Source organism: Falco biarmicus, chromosome 11 (genome assembly GCF_023638135.1).
Source record: "Falco biarmicus isolate bFalBia1 chromosome 11, bFalBia1.pri, whole genome shotgun sequence".
NCBI lineage: Eukaryota > Metazoa > Chordata > Aves > Falconiformes > Falconidae > Falco > Falco biarmicus.
In genome coordinates this window covers 29,040,654-29,065,964 of record NC_079298.1, presented here as the reverse complement: position 1 = coordinate 29,065,964, position 25,311 = coordinate 29,040,654, and the positions used below count along the sequence as shown (strand labels likewise).

At 38.5% G+C, this 25,311-nt stretch overlaps 1 protein-coding gene across 5 annotated transcripts in view; it reads left to right on the top strand.

The window, feature by feature from the left end:
* Positions 1–25,311, top strand: part of SUCO (SUN domain containing ossification factor) — a 40,928-nt gene that overhangs the window by 13,305 nt on the left and 2,312 nt on the right. For 2 of the 5 annotated variants that reach the window (XM_056355754.1, XM_056355759.1), the window contains exons 3-22: positions 908–1,009; positions 1,455–1,600; positions 4,909–5,049; positions 5,230–5,380; positions 7,355–7,475; positions 7,703–7,827; positions 8,319–8,386; positions 9,074–9,181; positions 10,340–10,445; positions 12,356–12,376; positions 12,611–12,666; positions 13,686–13,777; positions 14,503–14,568; positions 16,539–16,613; positions 17,105–17,201; positions 18,236–19,402; positions 20,275–20,362; positions 21,738–21,842; positions 23,635–23,789; positions 24,142–24,233. In XM_056355754.1, coding sequence (XP_056211729.1) covers positions 908–1,009; positions 1,455–1,600; positions 4,909–5,049; positions 5,230–5,380; positions 7,355–7,475; positions 7,703–7,827; positions 8,319–8,386; positions 9,074–9,181; positions 10,340–10,445; positions 12,356–12,376; positions 12,611–12,666; positions 13,686–13,777; positions 14,503–14,568; positions 16,539–16,613; positions 17,105–17,201; positions 18,236–19,402; positions 20,275–20,362; positions 21,738–21,842; positions 23,635–23,789; positions 24,142–24,233 — 3,082 coding nt within the window. The remainder of the gene's footprint in view (positions 1–907; positions 1,010–1,454; positions 1,601–4,908; positions 5,050–5,229; positions 5,381–7,354; positions 7,476–7,702; positions 7,828–8,318; positions 8,387–9,073; positions 9,182–10,339; positions 10,446–12,355; positions 12,377–12,610; positions 12,667–13,685; positions 13,778–14,502; positions 14,569–16,538; positions 16,614–17,104; positions 17,202–18,235; positions 19,403–20,274; positions 20,363–21,737; positions 21,843–23,634; positions 23,790–24,141; positions 24,234–25,311) is intronic. The other 3 variants (XM_056355755.1, XM_056355756.1, XM_056355758.1) reach the window with 3 other exon arrangements.

Sequence of the window (25,311 nt, the reverse complement as noted above, 5' to 3'; positions counted from 1 at the left end):
TATGAGCTAATAATATTTGGGGAGAAATGTTTCTGTGAGGTTGCCAGCTCAGATTTGTAGTTCCTGCTCTTCCAGTGTATGCCCCTCTCAAATTAATATGATCATATAATTTTGTATGGCTTAGCAGCCCATTTTAGATCCGAACACTAGCACTTCTAGTGTTTGACCACAGGATTTTAGGTAACCCTTATAAAGTGAGGTGTGTGTAAATTTCTACCAGATTTCTTGCTGTATTTTAAAGTATTGCTCAAAAATAACTTGCACGTGTTGTAACTAAAAAAAAATAAAATATTTGAGGAGCAAGTAAATTCTTGTTAGTTCTACATCAGGTGGTTTAAAAGGTTTTTTTGTTGTGGTCTTTTTTTTTCTCAAGTGTATATTCTTTTTTACTTTGTGAATTCACTGCACTTGATTGTCAATCTTTAGTTGTAAAAGAAAAGGTTGCTTTAAAAGGTTACAGAAGACTGGTTCTGCTGATAAGACTGCTGTAACTGAAATGTGCCAAGTGTTATTTTTTAATGGTGGTCTGTTGCAAAATCATATTAGGATTTCTTTTTTTCCCTTCCTACTTAGGGCAGGAAGGAGATGGGGAGGATTTGTCAACCTAGGGCTTCATAGCAGATTGATTATCTTTCCTAGCACACAAACGGAATGATTTAAGACAATGCTAGAATGGTCTTTCCTGTGAAGATTTAACTGAATTGTTTTAACTTGCTGTAGTCATTATACAGATGAGATTTTACATGTACAGGGGCAGTGGCTCAGAAGATTCATGTAGCTTAACTTATTGATATTTTAGTGGTTTTAAAGGTAGTATTATTCAGTCTGTACCAAAGGTAACTCCTCTTATGGAATAGAAGGTCTGTGTTACAGCATACTTACTGTTGTTTTACCTTTAATATACTAGGGGGAAGAGGCTGGTCCCAGACTGGAGTCTGAGCATGCAGACTCAAGTATGCGGAGTTACTCTACAGAAGAGCTACTTGATGACTTTACAAAGTCTGACCAGGCGAGACATTTTTATTTCATTCATTGTCTCCGTACATTCTTCAAATGCTTCTTGGATTTTGGACTCTTTCATTTTGGTTATCGAAAGCTCATAGTAACAATCTATTGTGTTTTGCTTGCACGCACAGTTGCTGTCAGACTCATGTTTCCAATGAAGGAGAAAATGTGTGAGCAAACAGATCTTGCATTTCCCATGTGCATAAGTAAGAATAATTAAATATTTGTAGGTACTAACTAATATTTCCAAGACAAATTAAAATTAGATGTTATAGGTATGAAGTATCTCTTTTATAAAATAAAACACCTTCTCATTGAGAAGATTTATTCCTTAACTGTCTTGCTGTCTGGTTTTCAGGTTCATTGATGACAGAAATTGGATCTACTGAACTGTTAAAACTCCCTACTAGATGGTGTAGTTTTGAAAAATGTTTGTGCTGTTTTCACAGACTGCAGAAATGGGTGAAGCAAGCCAGCCTGATGTTGAGACTCCACCTTCAGTAGACTTAAATGAAGCTTCGTCTAGCATAGTTGCAAGCACTGAAAACATTTCCAGTTCACCTACCTCAGAGATACCTCCAGTCTCGCAGCCCCAGTAAGTCTTTTTTTAACTTTATTAATTTTTTATTTATTTTATTGTCTTGGACTTTGAGAGAATATCACTTTCTCTGTTGTTAGAAGGGTTACCTCTTTAGGTTTGGTAGGAGTAAGGCTAGACTGCTGCACGTGGTTCTTTTGCTGTACTTTGGTTTATCGTGTCAGTGCTAATGGAGTAAATGCCATCATTTACTTAGTCTAGTGGATTAAGAGTTGTGTACTTGCGTGAAGTGTCATCCTATTGACATTAGTTTCTAAGCTGCTGTTTTGGCTGGAAAAAAATACCCGATATCTTTTATGTGCTGGGTAATCTATACTATAAAAGCGCTCAGGTCTTCACCGTGAGGCATTCTGCCCTTCAGAAATGTGCTTTCACATCTATGACGACAAGCCCCAAGGCTGCTTCGGCAGCGGTCTCAGCTTTTGGTTAAAAAAGAACTTGGCAGAATTTTATTCTAGGACTTAAAACAGCGCGGTCCTAAATAAGTTCCGATATTAAGAGACTTCTGATGAAATAGCATGTTTTAGTATAAATGTAACTAAGACCGTTTGCTTTTCTAGTACTTAGTGTATTGCAGAGCTACCTCTGCTGCAGGCAGTCTTCAAGAGTTGATGAGCTTTTGTTTCCCTTCTGTTGTGGAAGGCCGTGCTATCAAATGTGAAATGTAGCCTGGATATTCATATGTGTATTCTTATACTTTCACTAAATTCTCGTGGGCTTTTTAATGTATGCTAAAGGGAATATATTATTCTGATTATCTGCTGATAAAGATTTAATATTTTGGTAGATAAAAATTCAGCACATGAAAAATGAAGTAGACTGCTCTTTTGATGTTCAGGTTTTTTAAGAGTCCAGTTTTTCCTGTGTAGCAAATTTAGTCTCTTTACCCTAGAAAAGGTCAGGAAATCTTGTCTGCTGACTGATACTGCCTAGTCTGCTAGGGCTAATGCTTAATAAGTAAGTTTAATTGCAAGTCTTCAAAAATCAAGCTTCCCAAATACGCAGTTTTTATAAAGCAAAGCTGGAATGTAATTTTGCTGTGTTTCTTTTTATAGCTTTTGTTGACTACTCTACAGACTCATTTGTGTAACGTGTTATAAGTCCTACTGTTGTCAGGTCTAAGGAGGAGATTCAGGTTGTTTTCTTTTGAACATTCAGCTCGGTATCTTGTAACTGTTGAAAACAGTCTTGCTGTCATGGTTGGGGAATACTAGAACAATGAACTCTGAAGTCTCAAACTGTGAAACAAATAACAATGGAAATTTTGTTTTGGAGCATCTGCTGTATTAGTTAATGGTTGGTAAAGTGTTCTGACACTAGTACCATTTACAAGAAAAAAGTGTAGAATTGGTATAGGAGGAGAGATGCATGTTTATACATGATTTCAAACTTCAGTTCAGCTTTACATGGTAATAGGTGGTCTCTTTTTGTACAGATTAATATCCAAAAGAGCTGCAGTCCAACTCCATACTTAAACAAGATCTTTGAAAAGACTCAGTTGCATTTTTTTATCCTTAATCAGCATTTTTCCTGTTTTAGGTACTGATTCCCATCCATGTAACAAAGTCCAGCTCCCTTAGGTGTTACCAGTCTGCTATCCCAGCAGGACCTCCTAGTCAAAATATTCTGGAAGTAATTTTATTCCAAACTATTTTTACTTTGTAATGATTCATTATTTTTTTTAGGATAGCACTGATTGTAGCTTTTCTATCCAGACCTAATCTGGGGAAAACATCTTAAAAAATAATCTGAGCTTCTCTTCTGGCTGCAAGTAAAGACAGCTGCTATGCAAAGTAAGCTTGGTAATGCACTTTAAAAATTAAGGCAAAGCTACTAACAAATGAAAGTACCCAAAGGAGAGGGAGCATTACATCTTTTAGCCTTGTGCTACTCCCCTTCTGCCAAAATTAGTTACTTGATGCCATTCAGGTACACCCTGACGTCAGGGTATTTTTAGGTTCATACTTGTCCCCTGTTTTATTCAGTTGACAATTATTCATACTGTCATCTATCCAGTGAGATCAAGAAAATGTGAAGCTTAAGTGTACTGCTGAACCTGTGTTACATGCAGAGCTGTACTGTGTGCATCTCAGATGTGTGACTTCTGGGGCATTTGGAGAAACTGCTCCCTGTTTGTAGCTAATAATAAATTCTTGTATTCGTAGTGTTTGTTAGATTTTGCTACATAGCAAAAGGTCTTGAATGCCTACGAGTGTTTTGTTTTATACTGTGGGAACTTTATCATATGAAAGGTAATGAAATTGGCTCCCTGGATTTGTTGCAGCTGCTTCTGTTGATAATTGTAGCAGTCGGAGAAGCAGAAAAGATCCCCTTTTAAGTTGCTGATGTACTGTTTGTGTTTTGGCAGCTCTGTATCATGATACTGGATTAACCTAGTTTGCTGCTGACAGTGAGGAAAGCTTACGTTGAAATTTGGGAGGCAGAATAAAGCTTTTAGTCAGATCTGCTTTATAACCTTCTAGATGAATGTGAAAGTCATCGTTGTACTGGAGAGGACAGTCACAGAAGTTATAAACTAAAGTTATTATTATCTGTCCATTTTCTCCTCCCCACCCATGTTGTTGTTCTGAAAGAACATGTAGGGAGGCTTTCTTTTCATGTTTTGCCTTAGAATTTGTCTGATGTGGTGTGTTCAGCCTTTCTGGGAGAGACCAAGTAAAGCAATAGGCAGATTAGCTAGTTTGGGCTGTTGATGTAGCTTGGATAATGGTCTACTGTTACTACATTTTCATTACACTGATTTTTTTATTTTTTTTTGCTAATCTAGCGAAAGGGAAGTCTGGTCGGCTGTACTGTATATCATTATGCCACCCCTTTTCTCCTCTAGTTTTAGCCAAGTTCTGTTCTGACTGCTGCTTGTTGACTTGGGAACATTAGGAGCTCTTAGTGATGGAACTCGGTCTAGTGTTTGATTCCTTTGTTGAAAGGGAAAAGAAAATTGCTGGCAGTCAGGTTGAAGCTGTTCAGAGTTTGTAGTGATGACGGGGGGAAAAAATTATCCATTGCAGTGTTTGGTAAGATGTTAGATGAGAATTGTAGGAGATGAGAAGGTAGCTTTGAGTTCTTTTGCTGGCACAGACAGGCTGGAGAAGGAAATCCTATTCTTGCACGGGTACAGCTGAGAATGCAATTCCATAGGTAAAGCATACTTCATTCCTCTTAATTATTTCTGCAAGACGGTTGCTCTTTGAAAACTTAGAAATATCTTTAGTTTTGTGGCTGGTTATCAGGGCTGCTTGTATTATCAGAAGGGTAAAAAAAGCGTGTTATTTCTTTCCCTTCAGTGCAATAGAAAATTCCCGTGCTGATACTCCTGTAGTCAGCTCTAGTGAAGCTGAGCAGTCAGAACCTGACTGTGATATTGGTGGGACACTTGAGGCTGACCCTCAGAGTGAGCCTTCCTCTTTTGTCAGTCCACCAGAGAGGTGAGTATTGAAGCAGGTTGTGAGTCTGAATAATTTAAAAGCAATTGTTCTTTTCTGTCCTGGCCTTGCAACAAACATTTGTGTGTGCTTGCTTATCTATGTGTTTGTGTGTGTGTTTAATATTGCATATGGCTGAGCATGTGATCATTTTATAGGTCCTAATACTCTTTTAACTTTCAGCCTTGCAGGTCAACATATAGAAAACATATCATCTTCACATGGCAAGGGAAAGAAGACAAAATCTGAGTTTGAGTCAAAGGTTTCAGCAGCTGAAAAGGGGGCAGATGAGCAAAAATCTGCTCTGAATGCCTCAGAGAACTTAAAAAGAGAGGTAAGCAGTGCTGATGTCCACTCAGTACCCCCAGGAGCCTCGTGCCACCTGTTAGGTTATCACCATTATTAAAGATGAATGATGCCAACTCTTTTCTGATTGCCGCTGTATAAATGCACAGCCTTCACATCTTGAGCATTGTGTGGTTCTGATACTGCCATCTCAACAAGGGTGTAATAAATGGGGGGAAAAAGGGCAGCAAGGTCGATCCATTGGCACAGAACAGTGTTTCTGAGCTAAGTTTCTTTAATTACAAGACTTGGGGAAACAGACTAAAACTATCTGGAGCAGAATCCAGCAGAAATGTTCTTCATGCAACAGTTGGTTAAGCTGGGACTTCTGCAGGATGCTGTGGATGCTGGAGGAGTTGCTCGGTCCAGGTAAACTTGTAGAAGAGAAGTCTGAGGGTTGAATCTTGACTGAGTCAGGAAGTTCCTGAGTAGCAAGCAGATGGCTAGAGGCAAGATGACAGTTTAAGGAAATACAAAATGGTGTGTGTTTATTCTTTCCCAGATATTTTATTTGGCCACTGTTGAAGTGGGATACTTGGCTAGGCAGGTCTTCTATACTTAGTTGTATGACTGTTTTTGTGCTTTTACCACGAGGCACACTTTCTGAAGCTTATTTTTTTTTAAATAGGTGAAAAATGACCAAGGGCATGACAAGGCAATTCCATTTTTTTTGCTCTTTTAGGATCACATTTACTTTCACTAACAATTTGGATAACTCTTTTTTTTTTTAAAAAAAAAAAAAAACAAAACAAAACTGAGAAGTTTTTCTCAAGATTATTGAACAAAGTACAGCGTACCTTAAAATAATTACATGCAGTCAGGAGCAGTCTTTTAAAAAAACTTGCTATAAACAAATGGATGTAATGGATGCTATAAACAATCATTAAAAAAATTAAAAAGCCAAGATTTTCTTTATTTAATGCTTTAAACACTGCAAATTATTATGGCGTTGATCTGATGTCATAATTCAACAAGAGCTTGATTTGGCATTGCTTACTCAGTTTTTTTACTTCCCACTTCTGTCATAGCTCAAAGTGGATCGTCTGTCCTGAACTTTCTTGGGAGATTTTAATTTTTTTTAGGTCCTCTAATTTCTAAAAATATGTTGGGATATTTTTTTGTGTATGCCACATATACAGTTCTGTTGCAGTGTAGTGATGTGTAGATTTCTGTTGTTGCTTCTGTCCAGCTATGTGGGTTTGCCCCTTTTGAGGGCTTTCAGGTACAGAAGTCTATGTGAAATAATTCTTGCTTTAAGTGCAGAGAAAATGTCAACCTACAAAACAGTCATTGTGGAAGCTACCTGTAAAATGTTGTTTACTAAAATAACCTTTAGAGTTGAAACTTCTAGCAGAAGCTCTTCTCCCATCTGGTGGTGTGCTGGAAATGTGTTTGTACAAAGGAGAAATTAAGACTTGACATAGTATAGCATGTGGTTAACTGAAAAGGGTTGCTGCATTGTCAAGTAGGTCCAAAAACATTATTTCTTTGATCATTAAATAGGACATTTTAAAATAATACCTCACTCTGCTGTTTTTTGAGGTGTTCAGAGACTCCAGGGGACTCTGGAATTCCATCATGTTGGTCACAACATTTGTATTTGAAGCTTTCTGCTACAGGGGAAACCTTTTTTTCCATAGAGAGAGGAAAAGTAAAAATCATGAGGAAAAAGCAGACATTTTTATGAGACAGAATGCTTGTGTTTTACTTAAAATGTATTAGTTTAGCCACAAAAATTACCAGCATCACAGTGAAAGAATGTCTAATTCTGGGAAGAAATCGTCATGGTTTCTTTTCTGGCTTGTGAGTTTACCTTGGCGCTAAGCTGTTCCTTTTCAAATGATGTGTCTGCTATTGACTTGATGAGACCATACTTTGCTGCTTCTTTTTTTTAAGCACTGAAGTTCATCTTTTTCATCATTGGTACTGAAAAAGTCACAATTGGTGGCTCTTTCTTTTGTAGAAAGACTATAAGAAAACAGGAGAAATTGACCCTACATCAGTGATAACTCCAAAGGACCCTGGAGACATTCCAACATTTGATGAATGGAAGAAGAAAGTCATGGAGGTGGAGAAAGAAAAGAGTAAGTTCAGGATTCATTGGTTTGGTCTAAATACAGACCACTTTTATTTGTGTCAGATTTGATTAGTGAAACTGTCTCAATTTGGAACGCAGCCTGGAACTTCATTTTCCTACTAGAACTACATAATTAATAGCATTTATTATATAAAAGCAGTGAGCAGAAGAGTCCTGAAAGTGAAAATGCTGTCTGTGTGGTTTATTATAGTAACAATATTTTCTTCTACCTAGGTCAGTCAATGCACCCTTCTGCTGTTGGTGGGCAGCATTCCACAAAAAAAGTCCAGAAAAATAGAAATAACTATGCCTCTGTAGAGTGTGGTGCCAAAATTTTGGCAGCAAATCCAGAGGCAAAGGTAGGCATTTACTTATTATTAGGGTGTGTTATTTCAGTTTACTGTTATGCAAGAAGTAGTATGAAGTACACTTAAAGCTGAATACTGATTTCTGAAGTAATTTTTTATTTATATGCTTGGGTTTATTGTAATTTTTTGAATTGTAAAAATGGGACATAAATGATAATCTGTCCCTTTTTTACGAGGGATTGCTATAGAGAAGTTGATGTCTTTTTTTTTAAGTGAATTTGGAAGGGGGAGCAGAATCTACTCACTACAGAAACTGAACAACTGAACAAAGTTGGATTAAGCAGCTTGCTGTTGTACTTAATCTGTGATTGCCCCAAAGTAGTGTGGCGTACTGTCTCTTGTATATTATCTTGGTTGGAATGTTATGAAACTTGGTATTATTAGTCTGTGTAACTAATATTAAACTGATTTGGGGAGAAGCCCTTGGTGCTCTGTTAGTATCTACCATGCAATTTAAAATACTAATTCTCTTCTTTATCCAGAGCACTTCAGCAATTTTGATGGAAAACATGGACCTTTATATGCTAAATCCTTGCAGTACTAAAATCTGGTAGGTGACTGGGGCTTGTTTGTGTGACAGGAGTGTGGTTATAGTTTTCCATTGGAGTGGAATGGGACTGTCTGTATCCTGTAGGACTGACTTGACCTGTGTGTGTGTCAGGACCTTGGACAGATTGAGCAATAGATGCTTTATTATGTCTCCCATAGAATTCTGTCTCTGGTATTAAAAAATAAGATTAAGGGGATAATTTTATTCACTTTAGTATTTGTAGGTTTTGCATAATTATAGTCTTACAGAAGAGAAAGCACTGAGTGTTCAAGTAAAGATTTTGGTTTCTTTCCCCAGCTGTCAAGTAATCTATAATTGTCAAGACATATATAATTGACGTAATAAAAATCAGAATTTACCATACGCTAACTGGTATTTCAGGTGTGGTTTAAATGAGGTTTGCTACCCTTGGTTTTCAGTTCTGCAACTTCTTGCATTTGAGTACAAGATGGATGAAGCTTTTGTAGCTGCAGGTAATATCTAGAGTTACTAAGCTAGGTATACAACTAAATATCATAGTGATTTTGAAAGGAGTAATAAATGATGCCTCCTTACTGTACAGTGTTTTTTGTAGTGTTTTTTTTATACCCAGTGAAGGATGCAGTAACAAGGTAAAGGACTGAGTACTTTAACTGCAGAAGGAAAAGTGCATTATATTTTTTTTAACATTTCCTTTTTTTCTTCAAGGTTTGTTATTGAGCTCTGTGAACCAGTCCAAGTAAAGCAGCTTGACATTGCAAACCATGAATTATTCTCTTCCACTCCAAAAGACTTTCTGGTGTCTATTAGTGACAGGTATGGTATCAAAACCCACCCTTCTGAATGAAAAATGAAATAATTATTAAAGGATGACTTCATAAAACACAGTCTGTGTATGTTTGTTGTTATGCAAAGTGTAATGCATTGTGAAATCACATGAATTTTCTTTGTGTGTGTATATTATCAGTTGCTAGCATATCTTTTCCATGTAAAGGGCAACTGTGAGGTCTTGGAATACCTGGCTTGAGTTCTTTCCATGCTTCCTGTATTGTTTTCTTTGCCACCTGAAAAATGAAAACGAAAGATTTTTGTTGGAAAGTAGCAGGGAGGCAACGGAAATCACACAGTAGCGAGGTAGTGGATGGCACATTATAAAAAGAACATTCCTGAACAGAATGCCACTGGAGTTATGGACTGTCTCTTCCCTTGTCGTTCAGTCCTTTTTCATGTAGCTTATGCTGTCTTCAGTGCTGAACTTGGTCCAAAAAACCCCCCAATTATTTAAAAAGAAAAAATAGTAGTACACTATTGAAGAATTGGAAGGGGTAAGAATACTACTGGTTGGCTGAATGGCTGGTTAAAGGGTGGCTTTATCATGTTTTAGGTGGTGGTGTACTCCCACTGCTTTCCGGGAGTGAGCAGGCTGTTCTGATGTGTGAAAGAGGAGACATTTGCACAGTGCATCAAACCCCCTCGCTTTCTTCTTCAGTGCTTAAAGTGTGTAGATTCTGATTTTCAATGCTTTGTCTGTTGCCTAGTTCTAACTCTTGCTTTGCTCACAGGGGTTTTGTATGCTTTTTTTTTTAATTATTTTTTTGCTGCTTGCTTACAACAATATTTACAGCCTATCACTTAGGTGTCATATTCTTAAATGGTCATATGAGGTGACTTTTTTTAGTTCCAGAAACTTTACTGGAGGCTGGCTGAATTTCAGTAATTGGATTAAGTATAGGGTTTTGTCCTTCAAGGGCTTGTGCGCTGTTTTAAGTATGTGAAGAGGTACTGCAGAGATTTTTGTGTTGAGACTAGCTTTATCTTGCAACTCTTCTTTCGATAAAGAACACATTGCTGCTATCTTGCAACTGGAAAAAAAAAAAATTCTTTTGTGAAAAGGCTTTGGGGGAAACTTCAGCAAATGTTGGTAAAAGATGGGGTTTTGCATTTCATTAGCTGACTCCTTTGTTCCTTTTCTAGGTACCCAACAAATAAATGGATTAAATTAGGTACTTTCCATGCCAGAGATGAGAGAAACGTCCAAAGCTTTCCTCTGGATGAACAGATGTATGCAAAATACGTTAAGGTAACTTAACACTGCAAAAGCATCTGCATTTCTCAGGAAGGAAGTGTTTGCTGGGCTTGCCCTATATAACATAGAGACCTTTCCAGAGAAATGTGTTACCAAAGCATGCTTTACCATTAATTGCGCTAGTTTCATTAGTGGCCCTAGTGTGATTGCCACGTACTAAACCTCTTGTCACACAATCACAAGTATGTTGCCTTCCTCATAATGGTAATTGAGGGGATCTTGGGATGCGCCTGTTACTTTGTGTCCAAGTATGTACTTAGTTGGTACCTGAATTAAGAAAAATCCATACAACGGTCTAGTCTTTGACGTAACCAACTGTCCTCTGTAGAAGTATTGACCTGTTTTGTCTCTTGGCTGTGCCTGCTTTGTGTGCATGTGTGTAGATACATATATATGCACACTTTCTGGAGTATAGATTAAAATATGCGTATTTCTTGATATTTTTGTGCTCTGTTCTGCCATACAGTTTTAAGTGAATCTGAAAGAGAAAGCATTTGAATTGTTTCTCATCAATAGACTGGAAGTGCAGTTATTCAATTTTAGCTGCGACTCATGCAAATTATTTAGGCTTACTGCTACTGGAGCACTTGCCATGGTCTTTCTGCCTTCAGAATAACTTGCAGCAAGCTGTCTTTTCTCAGGAGACTCAAAGAGAATAAAACTCCATAAATAATGTGGTACTTGGACTGGGATAAAAGCTTTTGTGAAAACACGGGGACATAGCGGAGGTTTAAAGTCAAATAAAATACAGAACATTTAGGTCCTCTCCAGTGATGTGTTACCTTGCAATTATGGTGTGCCCCCAAAAAAATAATTAGGTTTGTGCTACTGAATTACTATTTGTGCTTACATGAAGAAGTAGCTACGAATGATAGTTAGATAACTTCTCTACTCAGAAATTCTGCATGAGTCACAGGATAAATATTTCATATATTTTAAATTCTGCTTTCTGGCTGAATTAATGCCTTAAGGTAGCTGGAATCTTGCTTGTCACTGAAGTTCCAGAATTGCACTGCATGCTTCAGCACGTAATCGCTTTGTGAATGCAGTGTTCCTTCTGCCTTGAATAATGTAGCATGGTAAAATTTTCAAAGGATTGTTCTTGTAATGTTTTTACTTTATAGCACAAAAAAGTAAGCAAGTTCTGAGTGTGCCTAGTCTACAGAAGAAGTGTTCATACAATTTTTCAAAAACTTTTGATTTTTGAAGTGCCTTAATGAACTTGTATCAAAAATAATGGAAATTTTTGTGTAAGTGTGGTGTAGTTGTAAATTAAGCGAATAGTTCTCACTTGCGGATTATTACAGTCATTCATTGGTAGTGTCTACGTAGTGCTATAATAGATGCATTCTATGCTTGCAGATTAATTTAGATTAAATACCAGTGTGTAGTCAAGTTCTCACTAGAAATACATGGATGACTGAAGCTTCCAGTTGTATCATCAGATGCTCTGTTTTCTTCCAGTAGTATTTCTATAAATTGAAGCATGTTATATTGAACTTGAAGCAGCAGCAGTACATAGAATGCATGCTATGAAGGTTTTTTCCTTTCGAGTAATTTTCTGTAATCTGTGATCTTTAAGGGGGGAAAAAATACACTTAGTGAATTTAACGTACTTCAGTATTCTGTCTGCAATTATGCTGCCTAGAAAAACTGAATAACTTAAATTAATTAATAAAACACTTGTTGCATGTTACCTTCTATCTGCAAGGTACAAGGGCTAAATGAAATCTTGCTGCCTAAGGCAGATGAAGTAGTATTGCAACTTTATCCTTCATAACTTGTCTTAGGCACTTATAGTACTGAATTGAAAACAACAAAACTCTAGTTGCCTGTGGCATGTGTTCAGCCTTTGTACTGACATTTCTTTTTTTTTTTTTCTCTTTTCCTTTCTCTTGCTTCAGATGTTCATCAAGTACATAAAGGTTAGCAACCTCTTCTTGTGGAATGATGAATGCATGGGGCTTGGGGTGTTCTCTGCTGCAACTCAGTACTTTAATGCATGGCAAGAATAAATCTTTCAGTCTTTTCTGTTATGGGCAATTTACAAATCTCTTGAGTTAACAAGACTTGCAATTTCAAGACTGGATGTATATATTAAATGACCTCTTGATTCTGTGGGTCTTTGGAGTTTTATTTAAGTACATATCATTCCTTAGGTGGAGTTGATATCCCACTTCGGATCAGAACATTTTTGTCCCTTAAGTCTTATAAGGTAATATGTTAAGTGTTTTGCTTTGTCTTTCTATCTCCTTACAGCGAGGATTAGTGCGTTTTAATAGTATTTGGGCAATGAATTCTAGTTTTCAATTTGTTTATTTGAAAATCTGGTGACTTGAAGTAGGTGCCTGACTTATCCGCTATGTAGCGGGCTTTGCATCTGTTTCAGAAGCTTTGAATCTCTTGATTTGATTCTCTAGTATGGAAGGAATTGTTTGTGTTTGGGGGATGTGTGTGTTAGGAAACAGGAGCATGAACAGTGTTACGCGAGGACATGAGCATCTCAAGGCTGACCAAGCAAAACAGAACAAGTGGTGAACTAAAAAGAACTGGTGTGGTGAGTGCTTTTGGGAAGCTGCTGTGTTGCATGGCACCCCTGGTACATAGTTAGTAATGCTTGGAATATCTAAATTCTAACAACGTTGTGTGTGTGCATTTCGGAGAATATTCAGTCTCTGTACTGCTCCTAAAAAAACCAAACTGATTTCAGTTCTACTGTCAAAGCAATGCCAGGATTTGAACCTGGGAACTCTACAAGTCAAACTACTTTTGGTTGGCAAGACTGCTTTAAATTGGATTGATTTGATTTTATTTTGGCAGAGTAGGTCAAAGAGAATGTAGTACGCAAAGTGAGGTAGTCATGAATACGTACTCCTAAAGTGAGTCAAAGGTGAAGCTGAAGAGGAGGAGTAAGATCTCATTAAGAGCTTAAGGCAAGGAGGTCTAGGTATGAGCTCAAGTTAAAAAGGAGGAAAAGTTGCTGGAAGTACTAGAATTAAAAACAGGATCTTGTTTTGGTGCAGACTTGAAGGTATGTGATGGACTCTGGATATGAGTTTGGGGAAAAGCAGCATACCTGCTGCTTGATCTTGGTTAACTGAAGGCAACTATTGCTTATCTGATTTGCTATGTGTTATATAATGTTAATACTGCTTGTCTAATTACCCATTATGTCAAGTAATTACACGACTAATAGACTAATACAAGGTTTTTATTTTACACCTTTGTTTATAGGGTATTTGGTACTAGCATGGTTGAAGAGTATGAAGAAATAGCTGATTCTCAGTATCAGTCTGAACGACAAGAACTCTTCGATGAAGATTATGGTAAGCAAATAATTTCTGCATTTTTAGCCATTCAGACATGTTTTGTGCTAGTTTGGTGGCTTGTTTCCTGCATATGATAAATTGCTTGTCTGCCAAATTTACTCTTTAGTCTTGCTGACTATTTTGGTGTTTGTAGGCTTATCCAACAATCCTTTTAAGTTTTAAACAGTGGTATAACTTTGGAGAGTTAATTTAAAATGCTAGCAATAAGTTTCTATTTCACTTGGCAGGCTAGGCAATATCTTCATGTGCTGACAGCAGTAAAGGGTAACTAAAATAATCAAAGCAGCTCACATTGAAGCAGCTATATTCTTAGTGTCCATTGCCCTTTTCCTGAGATTGTATGATCAGTGCTGCAAGCAGTTGGGAAGGTGCTTGCTTCGGCTTGCAGGCTTTGCGTTTAAATAAAAAAAATATGAAAACACTTACCTCCAGCCATCATGAGGAGGAGGGGGGAAAAACCCCTGTATGAAGCTCAATGAGCTGTTTGCCTTATCTATGCCATGAATCCTGGCAAAACTGAAGCCTGAACCTCTTTGGGTTTCTGATTGCTTGGAACTTGACATTTCAGTATGTAATCTCTGACCTTTAAGTTTATTTCTGTAGTTTTATTTTCACACTGTCAAACTGACATGGTTGAATGATATGTTAAATCTTGAGGTTTATTTTCTTTGCCCATGATACATCTAATATTGGTAGTCATAAGTGGTGTTCTTTATCCATAGATTATCTATTGGATTACAATACAGGGGAAGAAAAATCTTCAAAAAATCTCCTTGGTTCTGCTACAAGTGAGTATGGTTGATTAGAAAAACTATGGCTGTGCTGAAACAAAACAAGCTAATTGAAAGTGGAATGACATTTTGTCATGCAGCAGCTATGACTTCCATATTTTTCTGCTGAAATGATTTGTGTTTCCTATTTAACTGCATATGAATAAACAGTAACAATTTGAAGTTGAGGTATCGTTCTTAGTGTTCTAAAAATAGACCTTTCCAGCTCTAAGGATCACTCTTTTTGAAGCTTTGCTTTCTGTACTTAAGGTTTCTGAGCAGTTAAAACAGTATGAATGTTATAGGGGGCTGTAAGTAACCAGTACTAAAGTGCTGTAGAACCTTAATTATTCAAAACTTGGAAATCTGTGCTTAATTGAAATGCCTTATTTATAGGAGGCAATATAAAGATTTACTTTGTTCAGCTTGAAAGGAAGAGATGGAGAGCACTGTTTGAGACTGCTTTGTGTAATATTGTAGCTTCTGTGTTCCTCATAAGAGCTATACTTTTTTAGAGAGAGCTAATCGTTCTTGACTGTGTCTTGTCTTTTTTTCATTGGAAAAGCTCTATGTGTGGGGTTTGTTTTGCTAAGAATACTTCAGTTTTAATGGCATTCTTAACCACTGAATTATTTATGATAGTATCAGCTGCCACACCAGTTCTTCTAAAGCGCTCTTACGCTGTACCACTCTTCCTTCTGTCCCAGTTAGTGAAGATTTGTTACCGTAGTGTAGACTTGCACTCCAAATGAATGCTGTTTGGGCTCAGGCTTTCCTTTCATCCCATAATGGATCAGAGCTGCAGAGTTCTTCGTCACTATTTCTTAGAATGTAGTTGTCATTTCACAAAAAGGTCACAGCTAGGAATGTCGCACAGCTTAGTGCAGTTTTCAGAAGGGAAATACTGGAAAGGCCAGTTGATCTCTAGACGCTATCCTCTCACTGAGGAGAGAAAGCGGTATATTCTTTCCTGACACTATTTATCTCTTAACTGTGCCTTTCAAAGTTTCTGTCTTCATACTGTCCTGATGAGGCATATTCACATGTTCTGTCTGCAAGTGCAGTATTGCAGGTTTTTTTGTTCGTTGTCTGAAAAATGCAGTGACTTTTCTATTGGTTTTTTAGAGTTCTAAAGCTAAGGTTAGAAGATTGGAAACACCTGTTACTGGCAGTACTTTAGAAAGACGGCTGAGCACTGAAACAGTGCAGTGATTGTTACTTATTCTTAAAAATATATCTAAACCAGATCTGTGAACATTTGTTACAGCTTTCTTCCAGTTGCCTTGACCGATCTAGATTGCATTGAAGTAACAAGATTATGAAGTCTAGATTTTCTTCTTCAAATCTTAAAATATTTTGAATTTTTATGTTGCAGCAGTATTGGAGCCGAAAGTAAGGTTCAGGATTAAGAAGGGAGGTATGATGCAAAATGCCAGAGTCCAGCTTTATTTGAATGAATCTAGTTTTTTGTCTGTCCTGCTGTGGACACCCTGTGTCCAAAGGCAGAAGTCTCTCGCTTGTTTAGCAAATGACATTTCTTGACTTGGTTCTTTAGTGCTATTACAACAAATGATCCAGCCTGTCGTTATTAGAGCTCCTCTGAGTGTTCAGCCTCTAGATCTCTGGCTTGGAACCTCCGTCAGTGGTTCACACACTTAAGTTGCCAGGAAATTCCATGCTTAAGTATTTGTGTTTGCCTTACTGTTCCTTGGTTTCAATGGACTAATGATCAGTGAGAACTTCTTGCAGAAGCTAGAAGGTTTAGCTGGTAAAAGTTAGATACAGACTTTCAAATACAGGTTTCTAGCTTATAAACTTAACCTTTAAAAGCAACAGATGCATCCACTGTAATAGAACAACTGGATTTTTCTACATCCTTATGCTGGGATGCATTTCAAGCAAATGCTACAAAATAGCAGATCTCTCAGTGGTGCTAATCTCTGGGCCCTCTGAATATGTCTTCTCTGAGTAGTTGTTTTCTCTTTTAGATGCCATCCTAAGTATGGTGAATATTGCTGCTAATATGCTCGGAGCCAAAACTGAGGAGTCAGCTGAAGCTGAAGGTATTATGATTGCTTTAGATGAAAAGCATTCTGGAAACTTGTCATTTCTCTTTATTTTGTTTAATTTGTGAGGAGTTGGATGATCTATGTTTATATGACTTTTTTTCACATTTTATGGCATACTCAATTAGTGCCATAGAATTCTTATCTTACTGACCGTGAAAAGTGGAACAAAGATGCTGAATTTGCTGAGAAGGGAACAGACAGAAAGATAATGTGTCTATTTCTTCAGCTATATTTGGAGATCTTCAGTCTCTCTGTTGCCCAGCCTCAGTTGTGAAGTCATAAGTTGCTGCTTCTTTCTGGAAATATTTTGAGATATGTCTATTACATTGTAGACATAAACTGTCAGCAGCACTTTCATTCAAGTAACTTTGACACCTGCAGTTAATTTGGTAGTGCAGTTAATAATCTGTAAAAAACAATCTCAGAATTCATTGAAAACAAATGTGGTTCTTAAATCTATGTTCACGTCTTCTTCCTTCCTGCAGCAGGAAACAAAAGTGTGTCTGAAAATGTCACTGCCACCCCTGCAACTTCAACAGCTGCACCAAGACTGCCTGAACCAACTCCTGTTCCTTCACCAGAGTAAGTGGTTGGTGTTGGGGTTTTTTCATTGTGTACTTAGCAGAGACTAACATGCACCAGCCTGGAATCTTTGGTAGTAGAATGCTTGGGTACAGCATACTATCTTAAACGAGTAAAAAGGCAAGTACTTGATGAAACTTGTAGTATGGTAATGTACTAACCAGGGAAATGTATTGCTTTAGTTATTGTTCATAGCTATTTCCATTATGATATATTTTGTTTTGACACTTGACTGAATGTCAAAATACATCACTTTCTCAAGTGTTTCTCTTTGTTTACAAGAAGTAGAAGTGTTTTGTTCTTGGCTATTGAGGATTTCTTAGATGGAAACTGACTTAATATTCTTCCAGGTTGTCTCCTGCAAAGGAGCCTAGTTAGGAACATAAGCTCTATCGCTGAAACTTCGATTAAATTGTATGTGCAAAAGTTCTGCTTTAGAAGCTTATTTTTTGCTAGGCTTTTCTTGATGGAAAACTTGTATGCAAAGATAGGGAATTAAGTTGGGAGGAAGAGTTGTATTTAGATAATCGGGGGGTGGGGGTGTTCAGTTAATTTCAACTGTTCAGATTTGACTACTTAGAGTTGTGGCTAGCTCTTAAATGTTAAGATGTGACTTGTGCTGAATTTAGTGGTTTTATGGTTTCCTAGTGCTCTGATTTGTTGAGAGACCGAGGAAGGTCAGCGGGAGGGTTGTAAATCTTGCATTTGACTGCAGCAGAAGAGTAAGATGCTTGCTATGTAAGAACCGAGTGATATCTGAACTGGTGACTTTTTTTTCAGAGGTGAGGGAAGGGGGCAATATCTGATTGAGAAGGCTTGCTGTTTCAGAAGCAAGGGTTGAAATACATTGAAATCGGAGTTGAAAACCACCAGAGAAAATACTAACTTACAGAATTTCTGACCATATCCAAACCAGCATTTGGTCACTGGAATCAGCTTTGCTAATTTTCTAAAAGATCCTACTTTTGCAGTCCGCCAGAGCAGGCATGTAAAACTGTTGAAGTAACATCCTATCTCTAACTCCTTTATTGTAGACTTGTTACTACAGATATTCTACAGATCGATAAAGAGCAAATAATTGTGGATTTGACAAAAGAAAGTCCTATTGTTCAGCTAGTGCAAGAGTATGAAGAAGATACAAGCAGGTCAACAGTAACCTTGCTGTCCAGTGATGAACAGGAAGAAGAAGCATCGGCATGGTTTGAACTTGAGACAGAACAGTACTGCAGTGACATGGCAACAGTGTGTTGTATTTCCACCTTTTCCGAATATCTGTTTAAATGGTGTTCAGTTGCAGTAGCCATGCATCGGCAGCGTAGTAAAACTGAAGGTCAGCAAGGGGAAGGTTACTCAGCTGATGTTCAGCAGCCACAGCTGGTTCTGACTGAATCCATACATACCTCAATAGATGAGCCTCTGCCTGAGCAGCTGGACAGCAAAGTTGAAAGACCACCTGGATCTACTGTTGCAGTTGACTTCAGCAGTATGGTCCATGAGGAGATCAGTAACGAGACCACAGATTCAATAGAACTGGAGCCAAGCCATCCTCAAACTGTCTCTCAGTCCATCCTCTTAGAAGTTACTTCTGAAGTTAAGCCATTGCCAACAACAGACGTGGTGATGGAGCCTGCAAAAGGTGATCCAGGCCACGCAGCACCGCGGGTAACTTCGCAGGTGGATACAGCTGAGATCAGACCAGAAACAGAAAAGGCTGAGAGCTCTGTGGCAGAAGAAAGCCCTGCAGCTTCTGAGACCAGTGAGGCCACTGAGCTAAAGGAGACGAGCACAAGAGAGACTGTTGCTACACCAGTGATTTCAAAGCCTACAGAGACTGTTCTGCTGCCTGAATATACAGCAGACATCTTAGCCAGCGATGCTGGGGAAGGAAGGGAAAGCACTCCAGATGTGCAGAAACCTGTCTTGCCTCCTGTTGAGTCTTCTGTGTCTGCCGAAACAAAGGAGGATGATCAGGCAACTGAAGAAGCTTTAATGGCAATTCCGGTCTCTGGGGGACCGCAGAGGACAGCTACAGACTTCTATGCTGAATTGCAGAATTCAACAGATCTAGGCTATGCTAATGGGAATCTTGTTCACGGATCTAATCAAAAGGAGTCTGTCTTCATGCGCCTTAATAATCGCATAAAAGCCCTAGAAGTAAACATGTCTCTCAGCAGCCGTTATTTAGAAGAACTTAGTCAGAGGTAAGTCTGAGGAAGGCTGGTAAGTCTGCCGTAAGTAAACATGATTTTAGCCAGCTATGCGAAAGAGTATAACAGGTATGGAGAGTAGTACAGCGGAAGCAGAGTATAACATAAATCACAGCATAAAGCTTTATGGAAAACTGAGAACAGTACCTAACCCTTGGTGTCTGCGGGTGGTGGGGGTTCCCTTTCTTTATTTCATTTACAATCACATTTTATTTTGTTTTGAGAAGTATTGCTGTGGGGTTTTTTAAAAGGAAAAAGTGTTGCCAGGATGTAAGCACTAATGCTGCCTTTCAACAAAAAGGGATGTTCTGCTGTTGCTGTTAAACTGAGTGACACAGACCCACAATGACTTTGCTGCATTGATTGTTTCCACTTAAACTGCCGTGTTATCTGCAATAACCCTTGCTGAAGAAGGGAGCATGGAGAGGGAACAAAGAACTTTCTGTGAGGGATGTATGTATATATCTGTGGTGCTCCTTAGCCACAGGAAAATCAGGAAATACACACATTTCAGAATTAGTTCCAAGGAAGGAGCTCTTTGTTGTCTTTACTGATGTGTCTGTCTTGGCAGTCAGTGTTTGCAGAGAATTCTCTCTCCATAGTGAATTCCAGTAAATTGGTGCTAAGCTCTGAGTTTTTGAAATAGATGTGACTTTAACTTTGGAAAAAAAACCCACAAAAAAACCTGGAAGGAGATGCATCTGTAGTTTGTGTGAAATTTAAAAGGAAATACCACTTGATATTTAAATAAAACTTACTTGGGCAAAGAAGATTTTGGCTGATGTAGTCATATTTTCTGAAGATGTGTCTGATGCTGAGGAATTTTTATGAACCTGCATTTCGGACCCTTATGCTCTTTGTTTTAGGTACCGAAAGCAAATGGAAGAAATGCAGAAGGCTTTCAATAAAACAATAATAAAACTTCAGAACACTTCAAGAATAGCGGAAGAGCAGGTACGGTTTGTTGGAGTACTTAACTGTTTTCCTAATTAGGAAAGTTTACTTTTAAGAAAGAGTTGCAAGGAGGTGCAGAAATCTGCTTTCAATTGAAGATTTTTGTTAGCTGCCTATCTGCCTTTTAAAAGCATACATTCCGTGCTTCCCAGTTTTTTTTCTCTGTAATAAAATTTGTAGATGTTCCCAATTGTTTTAGAGTAAAGGCATTTCCAGCTGTTTCCTGATTTATTTTTTTTAAGAAAAATTTCCTTGTTATTTGAAGGCAAAAAAAAAACCCACCCCGTTGTCAGCTGGTCATGACTAAAACCCTTAAATGTCTTTGTCAATAAAAAAGTTACCGAGGTTACTTCCAGCCCTTGTTTCTTGGTTGTAGCTGCTCTCGAAACCTTCTGGTTTTTCTGTTTTATAAACTTGGTTTGTTTTCCATCTCTGATTTAAAGTACAGAGAAATGATTGTGTTGATGCTGCTGAAGAGACCTAGCCTTTAGAAAGGGAGAGGGGTACAGTAGTGGCTTATGCCAAATTTGCATTTGACAGTGTAGTTAGTTCATTCTTTAAAATGTGATTTAAGGAGGTGGGAGCTGAAGGTTTTCCCTGCTCTGCCACCCTGGCTTCACTGAGCAGCTGTGAAATATAGCACTAACTGCAGTGCTGAAAAATCACTAAAGCAACGGTTCGTGTGGCATAGCAGACTTAACCCCAAACTGGAAATTTCTGAAGTGTAGTCCCAGGCCTGTAGCTTGCTTATCCATCAACAGTGAAGAAAATTGCAACTACCCTGAGCTCATGTGCGTGCTCTTTTCTGCCTTTTTTTTTTTTTTTTTTAAATACTATCAAATGCTGGTCAGTCTGAGGTGTGACTCTTGGTTAACCTCCCTGATGGTCTGCTCACCTTTCTTAATCCTGTTGGGGCTCTTGCTGGGAAGGAGATGGTAGCTGCAAAGGACTTGTTCCTGGCTGTCTCAGCCTCCTGTCATTAAGAGGCTGGCTGCCTGATCCCAAAACAGAAGCTGTGTCATCCCTTAGATTTCAGCTCTGCCTGGTCATCTGCACGTGGATTTTGTGACATGATGGTACTCGGCTTCCTGGTAGTCATTGTGTGGAGCTGGCTATTGAGCCTGCCTTTAATAAAGATAGCAGAAGTCACTGTAATGAAATGCACTTGGCATGTAATGTTACACAACGTTATTTGATAGGTAAAAACGTTGCTGTTTCAAATGTGACACGAATGTTTTTGGAAACAATGCTGAACAGGTCGTGCGGCTACAAAATGCCTGCCTGTGTCAGACAGTGCTAACGGGGCACACGTGAGAGTATATGGTGGTGGGAACCTGACAACTAAATAGCATGGCCATGACTCTCTTCTGTACAGGATCAGCGGCAAACAGAAGCAATCCAGTTGTTACAAGCACAGCTCACCAACATGACGCAGCTGGTTTCTAATCTGTCAAGAACTGTGGCAGAATTAAAACATGAGGTAATTATAATTCAGCAATATGTCATCAGAACTCAAAAGGAAATGAATGCGTAAACATACCTGAATTTGAAGAGGTCTGGAGTCTTTAAATGAAACTTTTCATTCGAGATGATGTCTGCATTGTTGGTTTCAGCCTTCTTTAGCAGCTGGCTAAGGAAGGGGAGGAAGGTTTTTGTAGCTTGAGTTGTCTTGTGCACAGCAACAATGGTAACAATTTCTGTTACAGCCCTGCCAGCCCCATGATTGTAGTCTGAGCTAATGAGAAAGATAAAACTCAGATATAATAACCTAATATCTCGGCCTTCCTGGAGTGCGTTGGAATTTATACTGTTTTGTGAAATGATTCTTAATGAAATTAGGTTAACCACTGACTTTGAAATGGCAATAATGGTACTTTAATAATGGTTATACATACAGAATGTTTGAAGTTTCAGAGGGAATGATAAAGTTCATGCTTCAGGAACTTTTCTGGCACTTTCTGTGTTACAGAACCAATTGTATTGCATGGCTTTGTTACACAGCTTCAGTAAAATGGGATGCTTTGCAGTGTCCAGCACTTAACATTGTCCACTTGAGTATTAACAGACTCTTGCCACAGGAATCTTGGTGTGCAAGAGCGTACTGGCCACTCTTGGAACTGGGCTGTAATAACGGACGAGTACGTGGAGGGTTGTGCTCTTAGCTGCTGAATGGGAGGCTCGTACAGCTAAGGCGCCCTTCTCCTTTCCTGTCTGGCTATTGTGATCTTTTGAGATTAGAGGAATCTTGGCAGCAGTATTAGGAACATAATCTCTCATGTTTACCTTCTCCAGCCTGGGATTTCAAGTAGTAATGTAAACGTGACCTTTTTTTTTGTGTATGTTGCCAAAGACATCTCATGACCTGTTTTCTAACACTTAATGAAACTCTTTTCTTTAATGCCTGGCTGGCAGAGCTCGTGTTCGTGAGTGCTGTGGTTTTAACTGGGCGTTGACAGTGGTGATCATCAGGGTATGTTAGATGAGTACCCTGGAATTTGAACATATGGCTCTAGTCGCCAAGAGTCTGTTAGTCTGACTTTTTTGCCTGTTACAAAAAAGTAATTTTCCTTGTCTCTTCTGAAGTCTCTGACTTCAAAGATTTCTTAGTGCATGGAAGATACTACTTTTTTTTAATAGGAAGAGAACTGTGCAATTCATTTTTTAAACATTATGTGCAAAATACCCGTGGTTTTCAGCTTCCATGTAATTCTAGTAAACTTCATCTGTCAGTCTTCAGAAATTAACGTACTTGAAAAAATCCTTCTGCTAGATTGTGAAATGAAACAGTAGTCAGAAAGATGAAACCCATTGAATCAAGTAAATATAATGGTATTCATTCTGTGAAGTACTGCAATATCAGCTGAGGAAAATCACATAAAACTGAGACAGTGTTAAACATCCATGTCAACTGTAAAACAGAGTAGTTGCTTCCTGTAAGAAAGCATACTAAGAAACTATGTTACTTTCAGGTAGGTTTGAAAGCTCTTCGGAAGGGGTGGCTGCTGCTTTAAGTCATGGTAGCACTGTAGTTGGTGAAATCTTGTCCTGTGTTACCAGCTGGTGGTTTTCAGCATTCACTCCTCCGGTACTGTGTAGCCAATAGGCTGTCAAACCTCTGAAAAAACTCAAATTTGAACAAAAGTTTAGTGAAATTGGAGGAAAGTGACATGAGAATGTCAGTTTTGTTCTTTTAAATATTTCAATGTTTAAAACACAATAATAGTATCATTAAATTATTCTTTGTCTTTAAGTACTATATTAAATCCTTTCAGGTTTCTGATCGGCAGACTTACCTTGTGATTTCTCTGGTTCTGTGTGTCATCCTGGGCTTGGTGCTTTGTGTGCAGCGGTGCAGAAGCACTTCTCAGTTCTGTGAAGATTACCTCTCAAAAATTCCCAAAAGTAATCACTACCCTAGTCCCAAAAGGTAATTATATTTGAAACAAAATTTTTCTTGCAGCTTTTATTGATGTTTCCTGAATCTACTGAGACTGGCACACCCACTTAAATTCTGAGTCACCTTTCTGCGTGCTCAAAACAGATAGAAAGGAACTACTGCTCTGTAGTAGTGCTTTCCTAGGAGCATTCTGGGGCTACTACACTTAACATGCCCTGATAGCTTGTTGCAAATACAGTACTGCGTCTGTTTGCCAGCCTTTCTTGGGCACCTCGGCAAATAAATCAGTCCTTCTGCCAAAGATGTTTCTTAACGAACAATGTGTATGACAAAGTGCTAGGAAAAAGGTGTTTAAAAAAGCTTTGTGGATTTTGTTTCCTAGGTGTTTTTCCTCCTATGATGATATGAATTTGAAAAGAAGAACTTCTCTTCCACTGGTCAGATCACAGTCTTTTCAGCTAGCCGGTAAAGAAGGTATTCTTCACATACTGTACATCTAGTCTCTAGAGTTACTTTTAGTGCTGTACAATGTGTGTGTTACTATAAACATATGAAAATGGAATTGCAGGTAAATGCTGCTGGATTGTGGTAGTTTGCATGTATGTCCTGTAGGACAGAGTGGTTCATGAACAAGTTACCAGACTCTCACGGAACTGCGCGCTAAACTATGCTAAAACACTAAATGTAGTCTTCGCTATCACTTATGCTCTACAGATGTTTTCTTGGGGTTAGCAATCCATGCAGGCATTCAGGTCTACAAAGCTATGAAGCTTGCAGAAAGTGGCTGCTTTTTTTTTTAATGCTGGATGTGGGAAATCTGAACGCCCGACTTCTGAGAAGTCATCATAGCCTGTCTTTGAAACTTGGCAGATATTTAGGATCCAATTTTATCAACTGCAATAAGAAAATTTAGGCTATTTATCTTGCCTTGGGTATGAGGAATGATCTGGTCTTTTCAGTGTGCATGTTACACTTGGGACAATTGAATTTTGATTTCTTAGGCCATCATCATCATGCAAAACTAAGTGTTGCAGATTATAACAACTACCAAGTATGCAGCTGGCACTGCTTTTTTTGGTGCAGCAAACTTGCATCATGGGTTTTTGTGCTGTGAATAAAACTGCGTGAAAACTCATGAGTTGAATTGGGAACGTGTTGCAGTAGAGGCTAGCTAAGGCGTAGGCGGCTGTTTTGCAAAGCCACACTTTTTCCAAATTCTCCCCTGCTTCAGCTTGGATGAATGATTTACAAAGCATTGATGGAAGAATGCCAGACTGGTCTTGTGTCAGAACATCTGTCCTCGATAGGTACACATGTTTCTAGGGTCTGTCCTGTCAGGGGCAGGCTGCACGCTAAACACTCTTACGTTGGTGACAGTTCATTTTCGTAGAAACTAACTTTTGCTGACTATTGTTCCTTTTCCCTGAAGGATGTTCTCTGCACCTCTTCTGTGGGCTACTCTATCAGGAGGTCAAGTGTTTTCAAGCATTTATCACTGACAGCTGCCGTGACAGCACAGGGGAACTCCTCTGTGTGTTGACTTCACTTGCAC